General features: G+C 33.9%; 4 protein-coding genes across 9 annotated transcripts; 3 read left to right on the top strand and 1 right to left on the bottom strand.

Moving 5' to 3' along the window:
* Window positions 1-2116: 2116 nt before the first annotated feature.
* On the top strand, window positions 2117-3815 carry BNAC09G17200D. Its single transcript, XM_013845250.3, has 3 exons — window positions 2117-2596; window positions 2699-2884; window positions 3299-3815. Exons 1-3 carry the CDS (start codon window positions 2171-2173, stop codon window positions 3650-3652), a joined length of 966 nt encoding a protein of 321 aa, XP_013700704.1. The 5' UTR covers window positions 2117-2170; the 3' UTR covers window positions 3653-3815.
* Window positions 3816-4863: 1048 nt separating this feature from the next.
* LOC106447072 (splicing factor U2af small subunit B) lies at window positions 4864-6935 on the top strand. Of its 5 annotated transcripts, none has more exons than XR_007328387.1 (3): window positions 4864-5039; window positions 5203-6173; window positions 6851-6935. XR_007328387.1 is itself a non-coding variant. In XM_048767526.1 (2 exons), exon 2 carries the CDS (start codon window positions 5219-5221, stop codon window positions 6062-6064), a length of 846 nt encoding a protein of 281 aa, XP_048623483.1. In that variant the 5' UTR covers window positions 4864-5039; window positions 5203-5218; the 3' UTR covers window positions 6065-6255. The 5 variants fall into 5 exon arrangements, 1 of the variants encoding a protein (XP_048623483.1); XR_007328384.1 differs by having other exon boundaries at window positions 5203-6180; window positions 6503-6935; XR_007328386.1 differs by having other exon boundaries at window positions 5203-6185; window positions 6863-6935.
* Window positions 6936-7913: 978 nt separating this feature from the next.
* LOC106406633 (inositol-pentakisphosphate 2-kinase-like) lies at window positions 7914-10252 on the bottom strand. 2 transcript variants are annotated; one of them, XM_022695320.2, is made up of 7 exons: window positions 9986-10252; window positions 9611-9823; window positions 9344-9520; window positions 9247-9291; window positions 9058-9168; window positions 8275-8865; window positions 7914-8200 (listed from the first exon to the last, which is right to left on the bottom strand). In XM_022695320.2, exons 1-7 carry the CDS (start codon window positions 10079-10081, stop codon window positions 8060-8062), a joined length of 1374 nt encoding a protein of 457 aa, XP_022551041.2. In that variant the 5' UTR covers window positions 10082-10252; the 3' UTR covers window positions 7914-8059.
* A 10746-nt stretch (window positions 10253-20998) lies between these two features.
* LOC125592524 lies at window positions 20999-22450 on the top strand. The gene is made up of 2 exons (XM_048767740.1): window positions 20999-21092; window positions 21429-22450. Exons 1-2 carry the CDS (start codon window positions 20999-21001, stop codon window positions 22448-22450), a joined length of 1116 nt encoding a protein of 371 aa, XP_048623697.1.

Here is a 22450-nt window from a genome sequence, read left to right as displayed (position 1 = left end):
AATTTTTCCATTTATCTACGATGGTGTAATCTCCTATATAAAAAACTTCTATGTTATGAATAAAAAGAGATTCGTCTATTACTTTCGCAACAAAATACCATAAGATGCTTTACGCAAAGCAAACTATATGATATTGTATAAATAACTGAAAATGTAAATAAAAATAATTAAATTATATAAAATACTGATGTGATCAGGTTTTAACTTTTAATAAAAACCGCAGAGATTGAATCCACTAATACCAAAGCTACACTACGGTTCTGCGATACAGTAAGTTAGAACAAAATGAATGTTATTATGATTTTCAAATTACAAAACAAGTACAGAACAAAAAGTAAAAATTACTAAACTGTTGAATTAAAAGCTTTAAATAGTAGGAAATTCTCAAGAAACATGTCTAGTGTGCAACTAAGAACCATTATTGAACGCAAACAACTTAATTCGATCGATCTTTTCCCAAAGTGCTAAACCTTATGTATAGGGCTAAGTAAAGTATCCCAAAATTCTGATTCTCTTGGAGTAGTTTGTAACTCTATAAAGGAAAACAAATACCAATACGCAATATCAGTAAGAAACAAAAGCAGATCATAAATATTAATATTTTTAGAAACAGATATCCGATTAAATATGTTATATACATATATATACACATATATTTAAAGATTTATATATATATATTATTTTATGAAAGTTTTACAATATTTTATTTATTAAATTGTTTATTTTAGTTATTAAAGTTTGAAAAGGTAAATAATTTTTATTTTGTTTCGCAATAAAATATTATTATTTTTTATCATTTTGGATTTTTATTTTATGATTGAATCAGATATCCGGTTTAAAAATATAAAATTTTCCGGATATACGGACACCGAATATTCGGACAACTATGGATCAAATCGAATCAAATAATTAATTATTCAGACAAAATTGATTGGATTACGAATACTTCCCAAAAGTTCCGATAATCGATTTGTGCTCACCCCTACTTATATAATAGAATACTATAGATTAACTTCTATTGAATTTCAGATTCTAAACATAAATCAAGCTTTATAAGTTCACAGAACTCGCAGAAATTAACTCATGTCAGACTAGGATAATCATGGTCATCTAAGTTTTTTCACGTGTTTAGCTAATCAATTTCAGTGGATTTAACAATCTAGATTCTAGATATCATGAACAAGGTGTATAGTCAAGTTCAAGGTTTAAAATTAATTTAATTTTTTTTAAAAAAAACTAAAAATAAATTTTCCTAATCTGAGATATCAATTTCAATAATCCATGATTCCTTCAAACAACCCTAAGCCTAGCATGTAAATTAGATATGGGAAATAGAAAAACAGAAAACCACTGATTAGTACACGCCAAGTTCCATGTGCAGTCATTATTGATTACTTTCAAAATCTAAGAACATGTGCATCAGGGAATCGTAAGAGAGTTCACACGCGTCCCGAAAAAAAAAATTATAATATGCTACAGTTATGACTCTGTCTCGCCACGCTCCTTCCAGATGAACTCAGATCATTACTGTTCAGCGGGCCCCATGCCACATGGCGGCCCGCTATTGGACAATTTTATTTTTTTTTTTAAATAAAAAAATCAAACGAAAAAATAATAAAAAAAATCAAATTATGAACCCCAACCGGGGATTCATTAATGCTGGTGCTCTAACTAGATCATTTTTCAGTGTCATTTTGTTACTATTTAGACCCAAATTTTACTTTTACAAAAAAAAAATACTGTTATTATTTAAAGTACTGCTTCCAATTTTAAATAAATTGACTTATCTTTTCCCCAAAATTTAATTTCTTTACTTCAACATAAAAACTGACGTGTTGACTTATCCATGATTACAAAATAAATCCGATCCAATCTGATAAATTAAAAGAAATGATAAGTAGTAGAAGAAAGCAATTCAGATTATCCATGTTTTGGTTCGCTTGAAGTGGTCCGAACGAACCACAGGGAAAATATATCAAAGTATCAAAATCTTGTGCAAGTGTTCACGATAAAAACAAAATTAATAGATCACTTGATATTAATTAACAATCGCAATAATTATCTTAGTGGCCCCCTCCTCCACTCAATGACTGACTAACCAACCATTCAGTACATAATACGCGCATAACTCACCCCTTTCGTCATCACCTTCCATTTCCTGAATCTCAAGATGCACACCAATGCAGCAGACTCAGAGGTAACAAGCCTCTCTGCTTCATCTCCCACTAGATCTCCCCGTCGACCAGCCTACTTCGTGCAATCTCCTTCGCGTGACTCGCACGATGGAGAGAAAACCGCAACATCGTTCCACTCGACGCCCGTTCTCAGCCCGATGGGATCTCCTCCGCACTCTCACTCATCCTCTAGCCGCTTCTCCAAGATCAACGGCTCCAAGCGCAAACAACATGCTGGAGACAGGAAGTTCGCAAGGATTGAAGAAGAAGGTTTGCTCCATGATGGTGACAGAGAAGAAAAAGGTTTGCCTCGTCGTTGCTATGTTTTAGCCTTCGTTGTTGGATTCTCCTTGCTCTTCGCTTTCTTCTCGTTGATCCTTTATGCAGCTGCTAAGCCTCAGAAGCCTAAGATCTTAGTCAAGGTTAGTGAATCTCAGATTAATCTTATATTCATTTAAATAACACAGATCGGATGCTAGATCTAAAACTGGATTGTGTGGTTTAATCTTTGAATCGAATTGCAGAGTATAACATTTGAGCAACTTAAGGTTCAAGCTGGACAAGATGCGGGAGGTATAGGAACCGACATGATCACGATGAACGCGACACTGAGAATGATGTACCGTAACACAGGCACATTCTTTGGTGTTCATGTGACTTCTTCTCCGATCGATCTGAGTTTCTCTCAGATCACAATTGGTTCTGGAACTGTAAGTCCAAAAATCTTTAAAAATTTTTTTTTAAACATTTGTCTGAATTCATGTTCATTAATGTTAACTGTTGCTATCATCAGATGATTTTAGAAGCTATTACTTTTTGGTTTCTTCCGTTTTGAAAAATTGACTAAACAAACTTTTTTCCGGTTCAAGCTGGAAATATTCGGTTCGGTTTTTAGTTTTTAGTTTGCCTTTGATCAATATTGTCGGTTGATAATTGCTAGTATCACATGCATTGGTCAGGAAATGCACATTCGTTTTTTATAATGTTTTATTATTGAGACAACTATCTAAAATAACCAAAAAAATACCAAGAATAAATTTTATTCAGTCCATTTGGGTTTGGCTTTTGATAAAAATATAAAGTTCGGTTGTTACTTTTTGACTTTTTTTTAATTATAATTGCAGATTAAAAAATTCTACCAATCGAGGAAAAGCCAAAGAACGGTGATAGTGAATATGATTGGAGACAAGACTCCTCTCTACGGAAGTGGTTCTACCTTAGTCCCACCACCACCTCCTGCACCAACTCCAATCAAGAGCAAGAAGAAGAAAGGACCCATCGTGATCGTCGAACCACCAGCACCTCCTGCTCCCGTGCCGATGAGGTTAAACTTCACCGTTCGATCTCATGCTTACGTGTTGGGAAAACTAGTTCACCCCAAGTTCTACAAGAGAATCGTGTGTTTGATTAACTTCGAACACAAGAAACTCAATAAACATATTGCACTCACGAACAACTGCACCGTCACTTCTGTTTGAAGATAAAAGCCAACTCTTGCAAGTCCAAGAATCGTATTGGGCACGTGCCAAATTATTGTCGGTGGGTTTAATATGTACTTTAATTTATGTGAGTGGACAACGATCAATGGAGAATATTTTTGTCAATGATACACTGAATGAGAAGATTCACATTTTTAATTTATTCTTTTCTTGAATGCGAAATATCGATCTCATTTTCTTATACTATATAAAATAATTATTGTGGTAAGGTATTTATGTCAAAAAATTGAATTTTCGTTTATTTTAACCATTTAAATGCTTTGATTAATATTACATCTTCACGTTTAGACTTTTCTCTTTCTTGTTTTAGTTCAAGTGTGAATTTGCTAACTAACCAAGTTCACAACAACCATGAAGAATATACCATGAGAAATGAAGTCAATAGCTAAAAACATTGTTTTCATGTTTTTAATTTTCCAAATATAAACAAAATAATGTTATACTATGTGTCAATTGTTTGTTTTATTTATATATTTATAGTATGCTATAAGGTGATATATGTTATTAAATTAGGCATGAGTAATGAATGAAAGTTATATGTAGAAAGAATTTATTGTTGATCAATGTTGTTTGAAGCTACTGAATACATGTTAAGCTTTTAGAATCTGACTTTTTGAAAATAGTATAAAATTTGTAAAAAAATACAAAAAATTGCGATAGAATTCATAATGAGAAAATTATACGATTGTTGATAAAACGTAAACAAAGAATCAATGATAATATGTTCTATATAGTATTAATGAAATTTAATAATTACTTACCTATATATTTTTCATAAATGATTGTTTAAAAAAAAATTAGATCATGTTATATGTTTTGAATATTTTTGGGTATTTAGTTTTAGTTATTTAAAGTATTTTCAGATAATTCTGAATGTTTTGGAATATTTTGAATATTAAAATAATTAATATATTTAAATGTATAATTGTGATTCAAATATTCTGGTTTAGGTTAGGTTCAGATTTAGTTTTTCAAAAACCAAAATATTTGGCTCGTTTGATTATTTTCCCAGTTTTACTTCGGATCTAGTACAAATTTTTTTTGGGTTGGGTTCGATTTGGTTCTCTGATCTGGGTAATTTACCCGGCCTAAAAGAAACTAAACCGGGGTCTAATTTAGCAAACTTCCACAATAGAGAGGATCAATAGTGAAAATTAAATATTGTTATTTATCCTCAACGAAAACTGTATTTGCAAATAAACCCCTTATTAATAATACCTCATTGTCTTTTAGGGCCGCCCTAACGCCGGGCTAACGCGAGTCGCCACACAAATAAACCTAAACCCTAGATCCCGATCGGTAAACGCAGCTCCTCGTCGGCGAGGCCTTTCACGAAGACAGCTAAATCCTCTCCGCTACTCTCCAGGTAACTATTTTTCGTGTAATTAAACGGAAATAGTCACGATTCTCGTTCGAACCATATAGATTTCGTTATCTCTCGCTGATTCTCGGATCTAAGCATATAATCTTTGGTCAAAATCTTCATTGAATCTCATACCGTGAGATGATTTATTAAATTATATATTCAGGTGACGATTCGAATCCATGGCGGAGCATTTAGCTTCAATCTTCGGCACCGAGAAGGACAGAGTAAACTGCCCTTTCTACTTCAAGATCGGCGCGTGCCGTCACGGCGACCGTTGCTCCCGTCTCCACAACCGCCCCACCATCTCTCCCACCCTCCTCCTCTCCAACATGTACCAGAGACCCGACATGATCACCCCCGGCGTGGACCCTCAGGGGCAGCCCTTAGACCCGAGCAAGATCCAGGCCCACTTCGAGGATTTCTACGAGGACATATTCGAGGAGCTCGACAAGTTCGGCGAGATGGAGTCTCTCAATGTCTGCGACAATCTCGCTGACCACATGATTGGCAATGTCTACGTCCTCTTCAAGGAGGAGGACCAGGCCGCCGCCGCCCTCAAGGCTCTGCAGGGGAGGTTCTATTCGGGGCGTCCCATCATTGCTGATTTCTCTCCCGTGACGGATTTTAGGGAGGCTACTTGCAGGCAGTACGAGGAGGATAACTGTAACCGCGGCGGGTACTGTAACTTTATGCACGTGAAGCAGATTTCGAGGGAGCTTAGGAGGAAGTTGTTTGGGAGGTATCGGAGGTCGTACCGCCGTGGGAGCAGGAGTAGGAGCAGGAGCAGGAGTGTAAGCCCCAGGCGCAAGAGAGAGCGAGGGGATGTTAGGGACCGTGACCGCCATGGGAATGGGAAAAGAAGCAGTGATAGGTCGGAGAGGCATGACAGGGATGGTGGTGGTGGTGGGAGGAGGAGACATGGTAGCCCGAGACGTAGCAGGAGCCCTGTTGTTGTGAGAGAAGGTAGCGAGGAAAGGAGGGCGAGGATTGAGCAATGGAACAAAGAACGTGATGAGGGTGTTTAAGTGTTTTTTTTTTTTGTTCTCTTCGTTTGCTGTGCTGATTTGATTGTCTCGTAATGGATATTTGTTTTTTGTTAGAACTTGTGAGTGGCATGAGACTGGCTTTCCTTAGATATAAAGTAAGGTGAACTACTTTTTTCTTGTTTAGAAACTAGTTCGTGTGAAATGGATCCTTTGGTAGTTTCGTTCTTCTTCCTCTTCATGGTTTGTCCCTTTTAAGGTTCTAGGCAGTTTCGTCAACTTTGATTTTCCACTTCTCATCTTTGTTTTGGATAACATGCCAAGTATTGCATCAATGATAGGCCTAACATAGTTTGACTGGTTTAGGGGTCATATAGACTAGTTACTGTTTTGTGTAAGTTCAAAGTTCAAAAGTGATTAAGCGTCAGCAACAACACCTTGACTTTGAGGTACTAATACCTTAAGACTTTGCGCACACAGTTAACTTGGTGTCCATGGAAGCATTCGAAGACGTAGAGAAACAAGTATGCATGGTCTGGTTGTGAGCAACTATCCTGGTGGTGGAACGAGGATGTGCATGCCCTAAGAGACGCCTTGTGGCACAAGGCTGGACATCCAGTGAAGATATCTTTTAAGAAAGAGATGGCGAGAAGTATCACTGTTAAGAATCTTCTAGTTGATGCAGGTGTTTCAAGCGCTGCTTCGGTTCTCCCATACCTTGAGGCGGAAGTTAGGAAGGCAATTAAAAAGCTACATAAAACTTTTCGAAACTGTGGCTCCTCTCTTTTTGTTAGAACTTGTGAGTGGCATGAGACTGGCTTTCCTTAGATATAAAGTAAGGTGAACTACTTTTTTCTTGTTTAGAAACTAGTTCGTGTGAAATGGATCCTTTGGTAGTTTTGTTGTTGTTCTTCATGATTGTCCTTTTTAAGTTAAAAGTTCTCTTACAAGGTTTAACTTACCGTCTTGTCCGTAGAACTTTGTCCCGGTTGTTTGGATTGATAAATTTTGTTTATAGGTAGTTTCATTAACTTTGAGATGTTTGTTTTGGATAACATGCTGCCAAGGATTGCATCAATAACAGGCCTAACATAGTGGTTTAGAGGTGATCAAATAGTAGGTACCGTTTTGTTTGATTTCAAAATTCAGTGTGATGCTCAGCAACGACAACTTGAGGTACTAATATTGATGTCTACCAGTACTATACAACTTTGCGCAGAGAGTGAACTTGGTGTCATCTAGGTTCAGCTTAATCTATTTGCAAAGAAAATACTCAAACTCCTTGCATATATCAACAAAATTGTACAAGATTTGGGCCTTAGAATTATCCAGATTTATTTCTTTGACTTTTGTACAAATTTGTAAAACAACCCGACTTAGATTTTTGACTCTTCTCCATAAACAACGCTTTCTCCTAATCAGTGAGAAGAGACGCAGATAAAACATGGGGTTCGCTGAAAGTTGAAGCATACCTTGAGGCGCAAGAAGGGTATTGTAATTAGAGTCGCCAGGGCTGTGTCCACTGAACGATATCGCATATATGTCTGCCGCCTTTTCCCTGGAGAAATGGACACCGCGAAGCTGGTGGTGGGCGAGACGGTGCCATAGTGATCAGAGAGAACGTCCACTCAAAGTGGAAGGAGGAACTGTCCAAACCACTTAACCTGTCTGAAACTGAAAAAAGAAAAAAAAAAGCTCCATCTTCTTTCCCTTGGAATGATTACGCCGCCTACAAGGCCAAGCTGAGTCGAACTGGGGGGATACAGTGAGTCGTGTTTTTTTGTTATGCACAGACTCATCTCCTTTCTTTCTTTTGTGTGTGTTTTAATCATCTCCAATCATCTATAACTTTAATTTTACTTGATTAACTATATAAAATATCATACTAGTATTGGTCGAAAAGGTTTGATAAACCCCAGTATTAGATGCAAGTATTCCATCAAATGAACATTCACCCTTTTGGGTTTTCGTTTTTATCGTTTAACAACAACAACAAAATAAACAAACAAACTCGTGGTGTTGAGACAATCCATGACCTTAGCTATCTGAACGTTTGGGATAGCCGACTTGTTCTTGTCCCTTCTGCTTCCGAGTGTAGAAGCTAATTATCTTGTTATCCAGTTTGTAGTACGCCTCCATTCTCTTTAATGGTTTCATGCTTAAATCAATGAAATGTACCTACAAGAGAGACCATACCTTATGTTTAAATGAAAGACCACAAAAACAAGAATCTGTTATAAATAAGATCATACCTTGTAATCAAACGTCTGATTGGTCGATTTTAGACAGACGGCATCACAAGAAGGTGCTGAATCATCCCATCCATTCCTCAATCGAAAACTGATCATAAGACTACAGTCTTTAGCAGTTGCAGCAATCAGATACTCCTTGACGATCTTCAAGCTTTCATCTAAAGGTAAACAATGGAGAGACTCTTCCTCCTCCGTTCCAGCTTCTTTACATATAGGACAAGGCTGGTTGATTATATTGTAATAACAATGAATCGCTCCTTCAATGTCTAATTTATCCAGCTTCTGAACTTCGAGAAGCTTATCGAGCACTCCTGAATCATACACAGTATCAGTTACTAGCTGTAGAAAGCATTTTGTCCTGAGACCATCGTTTGATTGGATGAAGCCTTTGAGTGCTTCCTCAAAGGTCTGTGCAGTTTCAGGGCTGGTTCTTCCGGTGCTTTCCCCTGAACCGCCTAACACGAGAGAACCGTTCAAGAACACGCGGAAGTTGTTCTGTGGGATAGAGTATAAGGCTTTTACAGCTTTGGAGACTCTATCTTTGGATCCTGAGAACAGATCAAGAGGATCATATTCACTTACTTCAGATATCTGCAGAAGAAGAGGTGACATACTTGTAAGACCTTTTTCAGCAAGTTTCATTAAATTTTTTAAGCAGGGCCAGATCTGAGATTTTGGGGGCTATAAACATTTTTAAAATTTCTGGAGACGAAGGCTAATGTTTCACTAGCCTATGCATAGTTCCGACCTTGTTCTTTAAGGTACAAGTTATGTGCTATTTACCTCGTTTCGTTCCAACTTAAGGATTTGGTGCATTTTGAAACGGCTGACGCTTCTTTTGAGTTTGTTTTCTTCACTTATGAACCTTGAGGTTGGAAGAAATCCGCATTTGGGCTACTTCATGGAACCAAGGACAGTGAGTTTAGGTCCAAGGACCGTAACGAAAACAAAAATTACCAAAGAAGAATGTACCTTTATTTCAACACTTAAGCAGTCACCACCACCACTAGAAGTCCCTGGCACATATATAGTTTTAGAATGATTTAATAATAATACTCATGGACTTAGCACAACTCATATAGTAGTTTCTGATGATACCTTGAGAGAAAAGTGAATGATCATTCAAAATAAGAGCAGAGTCATGACTGGTATCAACATTAGCTGCATTGACACGCCACGGCGGACGCTGCTTAGTAACTTTCTTGTCAACAGACTCAAGAAACTCCTTGGACACAGAAACACGTACCTGCACAAATCACAATACTCTCTTACTCATCAGCAGCTTTTTACCAAACAAAATTCTGATAGGACAAAAAGAAAAGAGCTAAAAACTTACTCCGGGGTCTATATGTTTAGGACCCAAGAGTGGGATGATCACATCTTTTACATATCTTTGTTCAACAACTTCCTTGTTTGGTGATGAAACGAGCTCTTTGTTTTCCCTCCACAGAAGCTTCTCATCGCTTGTTACAACAGACGCAGCACCATTCACAGCTTTGTTCGCTTTATCAGCCTTAGGAGCCTTCTGTATGCGAATCACTTTCCCAACCTAAAAGATTGGTCCACAAGAACAAACTTTAATCACAATCAAAAGTATACATTTTTAACTAGACCAAAGTGAGTCCATGTAGACATGATTCTGAATCTTTTTGACTCAAATAGAATCTGAAGAAAAAATTCAAAATTTGGTACGATCGAAGAAGGAACTAACGAAGAGAGGAGAGGAAGCAGCGTAGGCGAGGACGAGATTGGCACCTCCTTCGCCTCGGTAGATCCAATCGGATGCATCTTTCTCCTCCAGAATCATCTTTCAAAAAGGAATCAGAACCAAGAGACAGATCGATCAAATCGAGGATTCCCTTCTTCTGTGTTTGTGGAGGAGGACTACTACTACATCAACTCTCTGTGGGGGCTCTCTGTCTTTCTTGATCTTCGTCTTTATTTGGGTTTGCGCAGAGTCAAAATCGAAGCTGACCTGTTGTGACAGATAGTAGCGTATCTTTTCCTGTTTTCTGTCTACGTGGAGAGGGTAAGCTCCACCTGTTGTGTCGTCTTACTTTATTCTTTCTTCTTTTTCGGGTTGTTCTTTCTTTTCTTTTCTTCCTTTTGTTGAAATAACTTTTACAAAACTTTATTAATGTATAAAATTGGATTGATGACATATTCTCCATAAGAAGTGTCATGTCTCCTAAACTATGTATTCCCTAATTAAAAAAAAAAAAAGTAGTGGCTTCCCGTATTTGGACCGAAGCTCCCTCAAGTAATCACCCTGAGCACACGCTGGTTGTATTCCATGATTATAAAGTTTCATCCTTACTTTCCTACAGTATTAATGTTACAAGTTTATTTCCTTGCATATATAAACATCGAAATCGGTAATCCCACATTCACGATTAAAATTATTGTATTAAAGCAAACTGTAAACTAATTTCAACAAAGAAATAATTAGATAATACTTCTATTTTATTTACTTATAAGTTTTAAATTGTTCTGTAATGTATATATATATTGAAAAAATATTTATATTGAATATAATATATGGTTACCTTATTTAGCTATATGATTCAATTATATACCAGATTTTGACCCGCGCTTTCAAAGCGCGGGTTTATTTTTGTTTTTTTTTTTCAATTGACAAATATTTAGTAAATGTCACATTTTCATATATTTGTGTTTTATTTTATAAAAGACTTAAAAATTTTATCTTTATTTATCGTATTTCATTTTAAATGACTATTTATGTTAAAAAAATTAAACTTTATTTTTTTAATGAATTAAGTTGGTATAACTCTGATAAATTAATTTTATTATGGGGTTAATATTTTAATTAAAAATTATATACTTTTAATAAAGATTTATACTTTTCAATAAAAAAATTCATTTATTTTTATGAATGCTTAAATTATATTAAGAAAAGAAAAAAATAATAATTAAGAATAGTTGAAAAAAATTATTTGAACTTGGACTCAATGGTCCAAAGGAAAAAAAAAGGTGAGAATTGAATCTTATTTTTTAATAGGCCCAAATGGCCCAAGAGAGATTTGATTTGGGCTGGATCCAAAAATAATGACCCAATATAGATTTGTTATTAATATTACTTAATTGCCCTTAATGAAACATGCAATGTTAGTGAAGGAAACATGCCCCTAAGGTAATTATGACAATAGGATCCTGCTTTAATAGTATAGATAATAATCTGAATCGGTTCATTTATTCATTTTTGGTGTATTAAGTTGGACATATTCTTTCAAACTAAAACACATTTTTTTTTGTCTTAATGAGGTTAGAAAAAATAAAAATATGCAAGTGTCTGAAGCGATTATTATATTCCTGTGGAAATCATTCTGAAAATACTGATTAGTCGATTCCTGAAGCCGGATAACTATCACATCGATCCATCCTCCTTGCGTTCATTTGATAAAGAGGTAGCAAAACACCAATGACAACTGAGACCTTCCATTTTGAATAAGCCTTGCAAATTAAACCAGGAATCCTTTGCTTCAACAACCGCCCAGACATAACCAGTAAGAATTATAGAGAAATACACTGTATATAGCAAGTCCTGTTGGAACTTGTTTTTACGAAATAGTTTTAGACCATTTTTCGGTAAGTTTCCGGACGAAAAAGTTCATTGGAATAACCGAATATTTGACAAACACTATGAAGTAGTGTATTCATACGTCAAAAACAAAGTTTGTTTGAATAAGAAATGTTGGTCCAAAGTCAATGACTTGGAAATTTTGTAAACTTGACTATTTGACTATGTTTAAAAACTATTAAAGGTCCCACGTAAAAATATGAGGTGAGAGTCCTCTTGTTTATATATGGAGAATTAATAACAAGGTTATAAAACCTTATGAATATACTATAGTATAGTAGTATAGTATAGTAGTGAAAAGATATACCCAACTAAAATTGGGATTGAGTTTAAGTTTTAGTCTATATTAATATTATTTAATATTTTACCAAATTTAAATCAATTGAATGATTGCTTTAAATCAAAAGAATCACATATATTTTTCATTAATGTCAGAAAACGTTTTTTTTTAGTCATGAATTCAAATTGATTATGATAATCAATGCCATAACGTTTTTGTTATTATTGCTTTGGAGAAGCATATATAACACATGTCTCCATATTGTAAAAAAAAAAAAAGACGAACATGAATATGAAACAACAAAAGATTCTCCCATTATGAAATAGTTATGTTTTTATTTTATCTTTCGAGTCCGAGATAGTTATGTTTTTATTTTATCTTTTGAGTCTGAGAGTACAACACAAAATTAGGTTCGATAGATTCTTTTTCGGTGATGGTAAACAGAAACAATGTTGCAGTTGTATCCTCAGAACCTGACCACTATGAAACCGTCGCACTACATGACGTTTAAAGATTTAAGGAAAAAGATTAACCATCTCGACTCTGCAATTTTTCTTTATTTGTTTGTTTAGGTATTGTAATTTTAATTTTTGTTCTTATTATTTTTACAAATATCAGTTGTCCCATTGTAGTAAAATAAAGTTCGTACACTTTTAAATGTTTAAATATTGTTTATTCTTTATACTAACAATACTGATATTTGTTAAAATGTTTTTTTTCAATCTTAAGAACAGGTTATGAAAACAAGAATTAGAGAATTCTTGGTGTTGGGAAATTAGCTCTTCTGATTTCTGAAACTTGATTATTTGAGATTTCGTTGTTAGATTCATTAAAATAGTTAATATTTTGGAGCTAGTGAATTTGATATCTTTTATGTTTCATAAGATTAGGTTTCATCTTTCGGTCAAACGGAAAAAGGAACTGAAACATAAGCGATCATATCATCAAGACCTTTAATGGTGACAATGAAAACCATTTTTCCGAACGTCTTTGGTAACGTTTTGGAATGGGTTTGCCTATTCTTAATTTTCATAATAACTAGGGGGGTGTCCGCATTTCGCGCGAAATATTGTTTTATTGTTAATAAGTATGAGTTTTCTGGATGATATAATTATGTAGCCGTCTTTATTTGTTAAAAGTATTATTTGTATTTTTACTGTATTATGTAGTAGTAAGTGATATGTTAATATATTTTGTGTTTGTTTTTTCAATAATGTGTTGTCGTGTATATAATAGTATTTGTTAGTGGTGACGTGAGCCTCTCATATAAAGCATATTTAATTTCAATAACTTTGCATTTATATATTTGTTGATTATAAGATTAACGATTTCAGAGTCAAAATTATATTTTATTGTATTTTCAAAATTTTGAACATTATTTTTTTGAGATGTTTTTAGCCATATCTCTATATTTTGACCTTACCTATCACCATCTTTGTATTTCGTTTACCTCACCGGTGCTTCTCCCAGGAATGATTGTTATGTTTTGGAGTAGAGTTCTTATTGTCCTTCCTGTCCTGTGAGATTATCTCATATTTGTTGTAGGTCGGGTCTATGAGTTCCAAGTTGTGCGGTTGTTTCTCACTGCATTGTAGGTTGTTTCGGTCAATATTGATTGCTCCTCTTCTTCCTTAAATTTTGGCTGATGTTGGAGACTGCATCTTCTTGGGTTGGTACAGAGTTTAGGCGTCGTTGATGTTTTTTCTTTGTCGTTGGCTTGACGTCGATGGTCCCCGCTCGTCTTGGTTTTAAAATTTTGTTTTTTTCATGATCTAACTTCTTTTATCCCTTTCATAGCTTGAGTACGGCTCTACGGTTTGCTAATTTCATTTTGTTTTCCATTCCCTCGATGTTCTCTCATCTCGTTGCAGTTTTCATTGCTGCTCGCATCTCTAGTAGCTCTCATTTCTGCCATGTTTGCCACTCTAGGTTTGGATAGTGTTTTCCTCCGTGTATGCTCGGTGGGCTTGGAAGGTTGTTTATGGTATCAAGCTTGAGCTCTGGTTTCTCGGTGGTTGGCTTCCATTCTCGCTCCCTCAGGTTGTTTCTTTTCTTTCCATGTTTCCCTTGGTATAGGTGTACGGAGTTAATCTCATGGAGATTTGGTCCTTTTTATCTAGAGTTTTGTGGTTCTTCGATGGCATGGACGTCTTGCTTTAGTTTGTGAGGTGCTTCTTACCTCTTAGTTGGTGGCTGGGCTTTTGGGGCTTTAGGCATGTGCCTTCCTACTTCGTGCTGATTTTGGCATTTTGGTCATTATTTTTCTTCTGACTTGCTTTTTGGTTATTTGCGTTAGTACTCTATCACACACATTTGTGTTCGGAGGATTGTTTTGTCTCAGATTTTATTTTTTTTGCTTTTTTTCTGACTTCTGATTATTTTAGCTAAAACATTCTGTAGTAAGATGAGGTAATTTAGTCTTCATTCTTAATCTCTTTTCAGTTTCGGACATTTATTGAGTTAGTATTATTATGGAATTTTACCCTTTTTTTGTGGTTGCGGAGGTTTTAGGTTTAGACCATATGTTGTGCTCTAGTTTCTTCTTATTAGTTTAGTTATTTTATGATTTTTAATAGTGAAATAAATATTTAATTTGTAAATTAAAAAAATAAAAAATAGTAAAAATTAATAAATTGTGAAAGTTAATATTATTTTTAGTTGTTCATAAATTAAATATTTAAAATTATTTATATTATTTTACTTATTTTTTTATTCATCTTGAATTTTACTGACCAATAAAATAATTATCAAATTTCATATAATGATTCTTTGTGCGAGAACGATTAGATAACTAAAATTCTCAGAAATTCTATCAAAATCGAAAATTTCGCTTTTTTTTGTTATTTGTTTATTTATTCTAATTTTCTTAGTTTTTATATTATTCAAGTTCCATCGGTAATTTTTTAATATAACAAACATGTGAATTTTGATGAAAAAATAAAAGAGGACACGTGGCAGCAAACCCCCTGCCAATTGTCAGAAGAAGAGAAAATATCTACTTTATATATATAGATAGATTAATTGATTGATTGAATGGTTATTTAATCAGTTTTTTTTTAATATTGGTCAAAATGTGTTACTGCTTTAACTTGGTTAAAGGTTGCTTTGACTTGGTTAAAGATAATTATTTTTCTTTAATTACGAAGAATGCCTAACGTTTTGATTTATTGTTTCAGATTTCTTTTCCTGGAATAAATTAATTTAATTATTAAGTAAATGTGTGACCATGAGAAAAAAAAAAGAATTCAAGTTTCAAGTATGGTGATACCATAGTTATAAAAAACATTTTGATCTTTGAGAGATTAAGTTATATGGATGAAAATGGATTTTGTGAGTCGACGTCCCAAATTAAGTTTGGCAGAGGTCTGCCACATATAAATCTGTTTGCCATAGAAAATAAAATGTTTGTTGATACTGATCAAAACATTTATATTTCGTTATTGCTTAAATGCAAGTTGTAAATAGATTGACCATGAAAAAATAATAAAAAATTTTAGACCAATGTGACTAAAACTGACATGTGTATTGTAGTTTCTAAAGTCAATATGGTTGAAAATAACCATATAAGATGATGGTTTTGATGGCAAAAATAATATCTTGTAATGATATGTATATTTGTGAAAAATAAAAAAAATATGGTTTTCAAAAAAATCCAAAACATACAAGTTGGATTTATAAATCAACTTGAGAAAACTATGAAAATAGTTGTATGAAAAATGTGAATTTCTAAGAATGAAATACATTTTTTCGAAAAAACAAAATTATTCATTTAATTCTAAAGGAGTTGTTGATCAAAATTTCTAAATTCTTAAGAGATGTTAAATGCAAATATGCATATTTTTTAGTTATCTCAAAAAAAGTGGGAGAAGCTTTGCTTACCATATAAAGTTGTTGGCAAGAAGCCAATGAACTTAGTAATAGTTATCACAATATGATTTTTGTAGAAAAAAAACTAGTGTCATACACTGAGTTTTATATATAATGGTTAATTGTATCTTGAATAAAAGATGACAAAAATCATTAGACAATTCAAATTGATTATGATAATCAATGCCATAACGTTTTTGTTATTATTGCTTTGGAGAAGCATATATAACACATGTCTCCATATTGTAAAAAAAAAAAGACGAACATGAATATGAAACAACAAAAGATTCTCCCATTATGAAATAGTTATGTTTTTATTTTATCTTTTGAGTGTGAGAGTATAACACAAAATTAGGTTCGATAGATTCTTTTTCGGTGATGGTAAACAGAAACAATGTTGCAGTTGTATCCTTAGAACCTGACCGCTATGAAACCGTCGCACTACATGGCGTTTAAAGATTTAAGAAAAAAGATTAATCATCTCGACTCTGCAATTCTTCTTTATTTGTTTGTTTAGGTATTGTAATTTTAGTTTTTGTTCTTATTATTTTTACAAATATCAGTTGTCCCATTGTAGTAAAATAAAGTTCGTACACTTATAAATGTTTAAATATTGTTTATGCTTTACACTAACAATACTATATTTGTTAAAATGTTTTTTTTCAATCTTAAGAACAGGTTATGAAAACAAGAATTAGAGAATTCTTGGTGTTGGGAAATTAGCTCTTCTGATTTCTGAAACTTGATTATTTGAGATTTCGTTGTTAGATTCATTAAAATAGTTAATATTTTGGAGCTAGTGAATTTGATATCTTTTATGTTTCATAAGATTAGGTTTCATCTTTCGGTCAAACGGAAAAAGGAACTGAAACATAAGCGATCATATCATCAAGACCTTTAATGGTGACAATGAAAACCATTTTTCCGAACGTCTTTGGTAACGTTTTGGAATGGGTTTGCCTATTCTTAATTTTCATAATAATTAATTGATTGATTGAATGGTTATTTAATCAGTTTTTTTTAATATTGGTCAAAATGTGTTACTGCTTTAACTTGGTTAAAGGTTGCTTTGACTTTGTTAAAGATAATTATTTTTCTTTAATTACGAAGAATGCCTAACGTTTTGATTTATTGTTTCAGATTTCTTTTCCTGAAATAAATTAATTTAATTATTAAGTAAATGTGTGACCATGAGAAAAAAAAAAGAATTCAAGTTTCAAGTATGGTGATACCATAGTTATAAAAAACATTTTGATCTTTGAGAGATTAAGTTGTATGGATGAAAATGGATTTTGTGAGTCGACGTACCAAATTAAGTTTGGCAGAGGTATGCCACATATAAATCTGTTTGCCATAGAAAATAAAATGTTTGTTGATACTGATCAAAACATTTATATTTCGTTATTGCTTAAATGCAAGTTGTAAATAGATTGACCATGAAAAAATAATAAAAAATTTCAGACCAATGTGACTAAAACTGACATGTGTATTGTAGTTTCTAAAGTCAATATGGTTGAAAATAACCATATAAGATGATGGTTTTGATGGCAAAAATAATATCTTGTAATGATATGTATATTTGTGAAAAATAAAAAAAAATATGGTTTTCAAAAAAATCCAAAACATACAAGTTAGATTTATAAATCAACTTAAGAGAACTATGAAAATAGTTATATGAAAAATGTGAATTTCTAAGAATGAAATACATTTTTTCGAAAAAACAAAATTATTCATTTAATTCTAAAGGAGTTATAGATCAAAATTTCTAAACTCTTAAGAGATATTAAATGCAAATATGCATATTTTTTAGTTATCTCAAAAAAAGTGGGAGAAGCTTTGCTTACCATATAAAGTTGTTGGCAAGAAGCCAATGAACTTAGTAATAGTTATCACAATATGATTTTTGTAGAAAACAAAACTAGTGTCATACACTAAGTTTTATATATAATGGTTAATTGTATCTTGAATAAAAGATGACAAAAATCATAGACAATTGATCTCGACTAATCTCAAGAGATTATGTTCACTGTGATGACAACCTAGGATCCTCTTATTAAAGGTGTGTCATGAGATCAAATTGTTATAATATCTAAAGGAATGTGTAGCCTGTGAATTAAGATGAGGTTTGGCGGTAACTTTACCTAACTGACTGGAGATCCCAAGAAATAGGTTCAAGGAGACAACTAAGTCAAACTAAATATACCCAAAGCACTGTAAGACTTTGGTCTATACCCAGTTCCTATGATGATTAAACAGTGCTACTTGTAAGGAATAGAAGATAAACATTAGTTTTTAATGATTTGTGTCCATAGCTTTGAGATATGAATGGAATAGTACATGATAATCTTTTAAACAAAGCTAATGGCAAATCACCTTGTGAGTGTGAAATGAGACCATTTTTAGGAGAATGAAGGAAAGACTATATTCTCCAAGTTCACTCATGATTAACCAGGACTGTTCACGGCCAAAACGAACACAATAGAAAATCTAGTTCTGTGAGAGAGTGAAGATGTGTTATAGCTATTGCCTAGGTTTACACCAAAGCCCGGGAGGTTCAAGACATCATGGCCACTTCCTCGCCGAGTAAATCCAATAGCAGTTAACAATGACTGGTTCAAGGCAGAAAAATTGCTACCAACTCATCATGTAGTGTCTAGTGTCTAAAGTCATTTCTATTCATGTGGGTGATTGTTGGAACTCGTTTTTACGAAATGGTTTTAGACCATTTTTCGGTAAGTTTCCGGACGAAGACGTTCGTCGGAATAACCGAATATTTGACAAACAATATGAAGTAGTGTATTCATATGTCAAAAACAAAGTTCGTTTGAATAAGAAATGTTAGTCCAAAGTCAATGATTTGGAAAGCTTGTAAGCTTAACTATTTGACTATGTTTAAAAACTAGTAAATGTTCCAGATAAAAATATGAGGGGAGAGTCCTCTTATTTATATAAGGAGAATTAGGGTGTGATTGGCTATTGCTGTAGATGCTCTCCACAGCCACAATTATATATACAGCCCTAAATCTACACCAATCTTGATTTGTATTTTTTTTAAAGCTCACAGTTTTTTTTTATAAATCCACAACATTTCTTTAAATTCATGTCTTTATAATTGCTCTGCAGAGACAAATATCTACAGCTCAAATTTAAAGACTTTTAAAACTTAGAAATCTAGAGCCAAAGCAAAAAAATCACAGCAATATTTCTACAGAAAAAAAAATAAAATCACAGCAATATTTCTACAGAAAAAAAATAAAATCACAGTTCTTACCAATCAAACCCTTAATAACAAGGTTATAAAACCTTGTGAATATACTATAGTATAGTAGTGAAAAGATATACCCAACTAAAATTAGGATTGAGTTTAAGTTTTAGTCTATCTTAATATTATTTAATATTATACCAAATTTAAATCAATTGAATGATTGCTTTAAATAAAAAGAATCACATATATTTTTCATTAATGTCAGAAAACGTTTTCTGACACATGATCATAAATTCAAATTGATTATGATAATCAATGCCATAACGTTTTTGTTATTATTGCTTCGGAGAAGCATATATAACCCATGTCTCCATATTGTAAAAAATAAGATGAACATGAATATGAAACAACAAAATATTCTCCCATTATGAAATAATTATGTTTTTATTTTATTTTTTAAATCCGAGAGTATAACACAAAATTATGTTTAATAGACTATGTTTTTCGGTGATGGTAAATAGAAACAATATTGCAGTTGTATCCTGGGAATCTAAGCGCTATGAAACCATCACATTACAAGACGTTCAAAAATTTAAAGAAATAGATTAACCATCTCGTCTCTGCAATTCTTCTTTATTTATTTGTTTCGATATTGTAATTTTAATTTTTGTTTTTATTATTTTTACAAATATCAGTTGTCGCATCGTAGTAAAGTAAGGTTCCTACAAGATCAACAAAGAAGCGACCATGAAACGCAAAGAAGGAAGCTTGAGAAAATGAGATCATGATTAAATCTCCTCGGAAAGGACGGGGAAAAACAGTTCAGACCGAAAGAACCTATCTCAAAATCATGACGGAGGGACCAAAAACTTAAGAAAAGGAGTAAGCGATCGAGTGAGAAGATAGACCAACCAAATTAAATTGAACAACACACATCAAGTGCTAAAGAAGATACCAAACCGCATACAAAAGATGAAACAAATCCAATATGAACCAGAGAAAAGGACCAGATTGGTGGGAAGTAAAACTCTGTGAGGTACTTTCGGTCATCAAAAACACTAGACAAACTGGAAAATAACCTTAGAACCGACCAGAGTAACAAACCACTGAGCAGATCTAATGTCTGATCTCTAGAAGTGCATGAAGGCCATCTACAACATTCAGTTAGACAAATCTAGAGTCTTCAATCTTATAGAAGCATATACTGAGGGCCATATATGAAATAAGAACGCTTCCACTCCGTGTTAAGGAGTTAAAATCTTTATAAAACACCACCGAAAACATCGATCAAACCACTCACTATTGATACGGAAACTACAAATAAAGACAAAGAGGAAGATTTCAGCTCCTGTGATTAAAAAATTCACTGGAGCTGGTTAACAAATGGAAGGAAGTTCCGAATGGAAGAACCAAGGCTGAAGAAAGTTGGATAGAAAGTGTTATGTGTCAAGTCATGATATTTTAAAATAGTTATTTATTAAATAAGATAGCATGTTACATTTTAAAGAGAATCATACTAGTTTTAGAGAGAAGTTTTCTCTTTCTAAAATCCTCCCTTTCGAGCATCTGACTCTCTGTCTCTTCCAGAGTCTTTGACTCTTCAAAAGATTGGAGCTTTTGATTAGGACAAACTTTTCCTCTTTCCCGATCTAAAGTTTTTTAGATCTTTTTCCTTCTTATCTAAAACAAAAATACCTTACTTCCTCGTTGGGTTTTCTATCTCGTTCTTACTTCCCCAGAAATCAAGAACACATAGGCTACGGTTCAACCGGCCATGTCTTCTTCTTTGGATAGAGCTCTCCTAGCGATGACGATAGAGGAAGAGGATGAACCTTTTGATCTTCCTGATCTGCCTCAGTACAGTTCATGTCAAAATAATTCGATCAGTTTGATTGGAAGGCTCTTAAATCCTGACTGCCAGAAGATGTCGAATTTGATACGAGAGATGCCCTGAAAATGGCAGAAATTAGATCGTGTCTGTGGAGTTGCGCTTTCGTCGGAGAAATTTCATTTCATCTTCAAGCACGAGCACGATCTCGTTGAGTTGTATGAGAAGGGCGTTCATTGTCTTAATGATTGGTCCTTGGCGATGGAAAGATAGGTCGAAAAACTTCCAGAAGACTACCTCAACTATGTTCTTATCTGGGTTCAACTTTGCAATATTCATGTTAACCATTATACGCTTAAAGCTATTAATGCCTTAGGTGATTTGGTCGGAGAAGTGGTGGAAGTTGCCTTTGATCCTTCGAAACCCCAGATAAATGATACTGTCAGAGTAAAGATTAGCTTTAATGTCTCCAAACCGCTTCGCAAAACTAACGTAGTCAATCTCCCAAGTGGTGGACAAACTTCAATCCTATATGAATACGAGATGATTCACAAAAGATGTTTCCACTGTCAAAGATTGACTCATGAGCAAACAGTATGCCCTATAAAACTTCGTTCTCTACAGAGAGACTCTGATCAGCTACCTTCTTTAAGCAAAGCATCTGACTCACTTAAGGAGTTGGTTTTAAAAGAGTCTGATCCTCTCTTTGGTGTTCTGGAAAAAAATCAAGTGGGTATTAATCCTTCAACAGGAAGACCTAGAATTGCTAAAGAGATTCTTGATGGTATGAGACTTTATCTCCTATCTGCTTCCGGTCCAGAAAAAATCATCAGAGAACAAAGAGTTAAGGCTTCTTTACCAGATATTGGGAATGATCTTGTAGCTCAGAAATCTTTTCTTAGTTTGGAAGCTATTCCGAGTGTTACCAGTGAAGTAGATAAAGGAAAGGGTCATGTGTTTGACTTTGAAAAACAGGATAACATCAATATCTACCCTCAAGTTCCAGGATATCATACCAAATTATTAGCTTCAACGATTCAAGTGGGAGGTATTAGGAGGGAGTCCTTTGTTCCTCAATATTACCGCTCTGAAGGATCAGCTAATAACTCTTTTGATGACATGATGGCCTATTCATATTTCTCATCAGTTAATGCAGCTAAGGCTGGTGAAGCTGGCTCATCAGGCACTGCAGTGGGTTTTAGAGCCGGAAAAGCAAGAAGAAGACCTTCCAGAAACAAAAGACAAATCCTTGATAAGGATTCTATGCTTCAGCAACGCATCTCAAAAGAAGGCTCAAATAATAAAAGAAAGGCAGAGGAGCAAGTTGGAGGAGTTTCTTTGGCTAAGCGGAAGCTTGGCACGGCGGTCCTAATGGAGGGACTGCCTAAATTTTTATGA

Source organism: Brassica napus, chromosome C9 (assembly GCF_020379485.1).
Source record: "Brassica napus cultivar Da-Ae chromosome C9, Da-Ae, whole genome shotgun sequence".
NCBI lineage: Eukaryota > Viridiplantae > Streptophyta > Magnoliopsida > Brassicales > Brassicaceae > Brassica > Brassica napus.
This window is presented reverse-complemented; position numbering and strand designations above follow the sequence as displayed.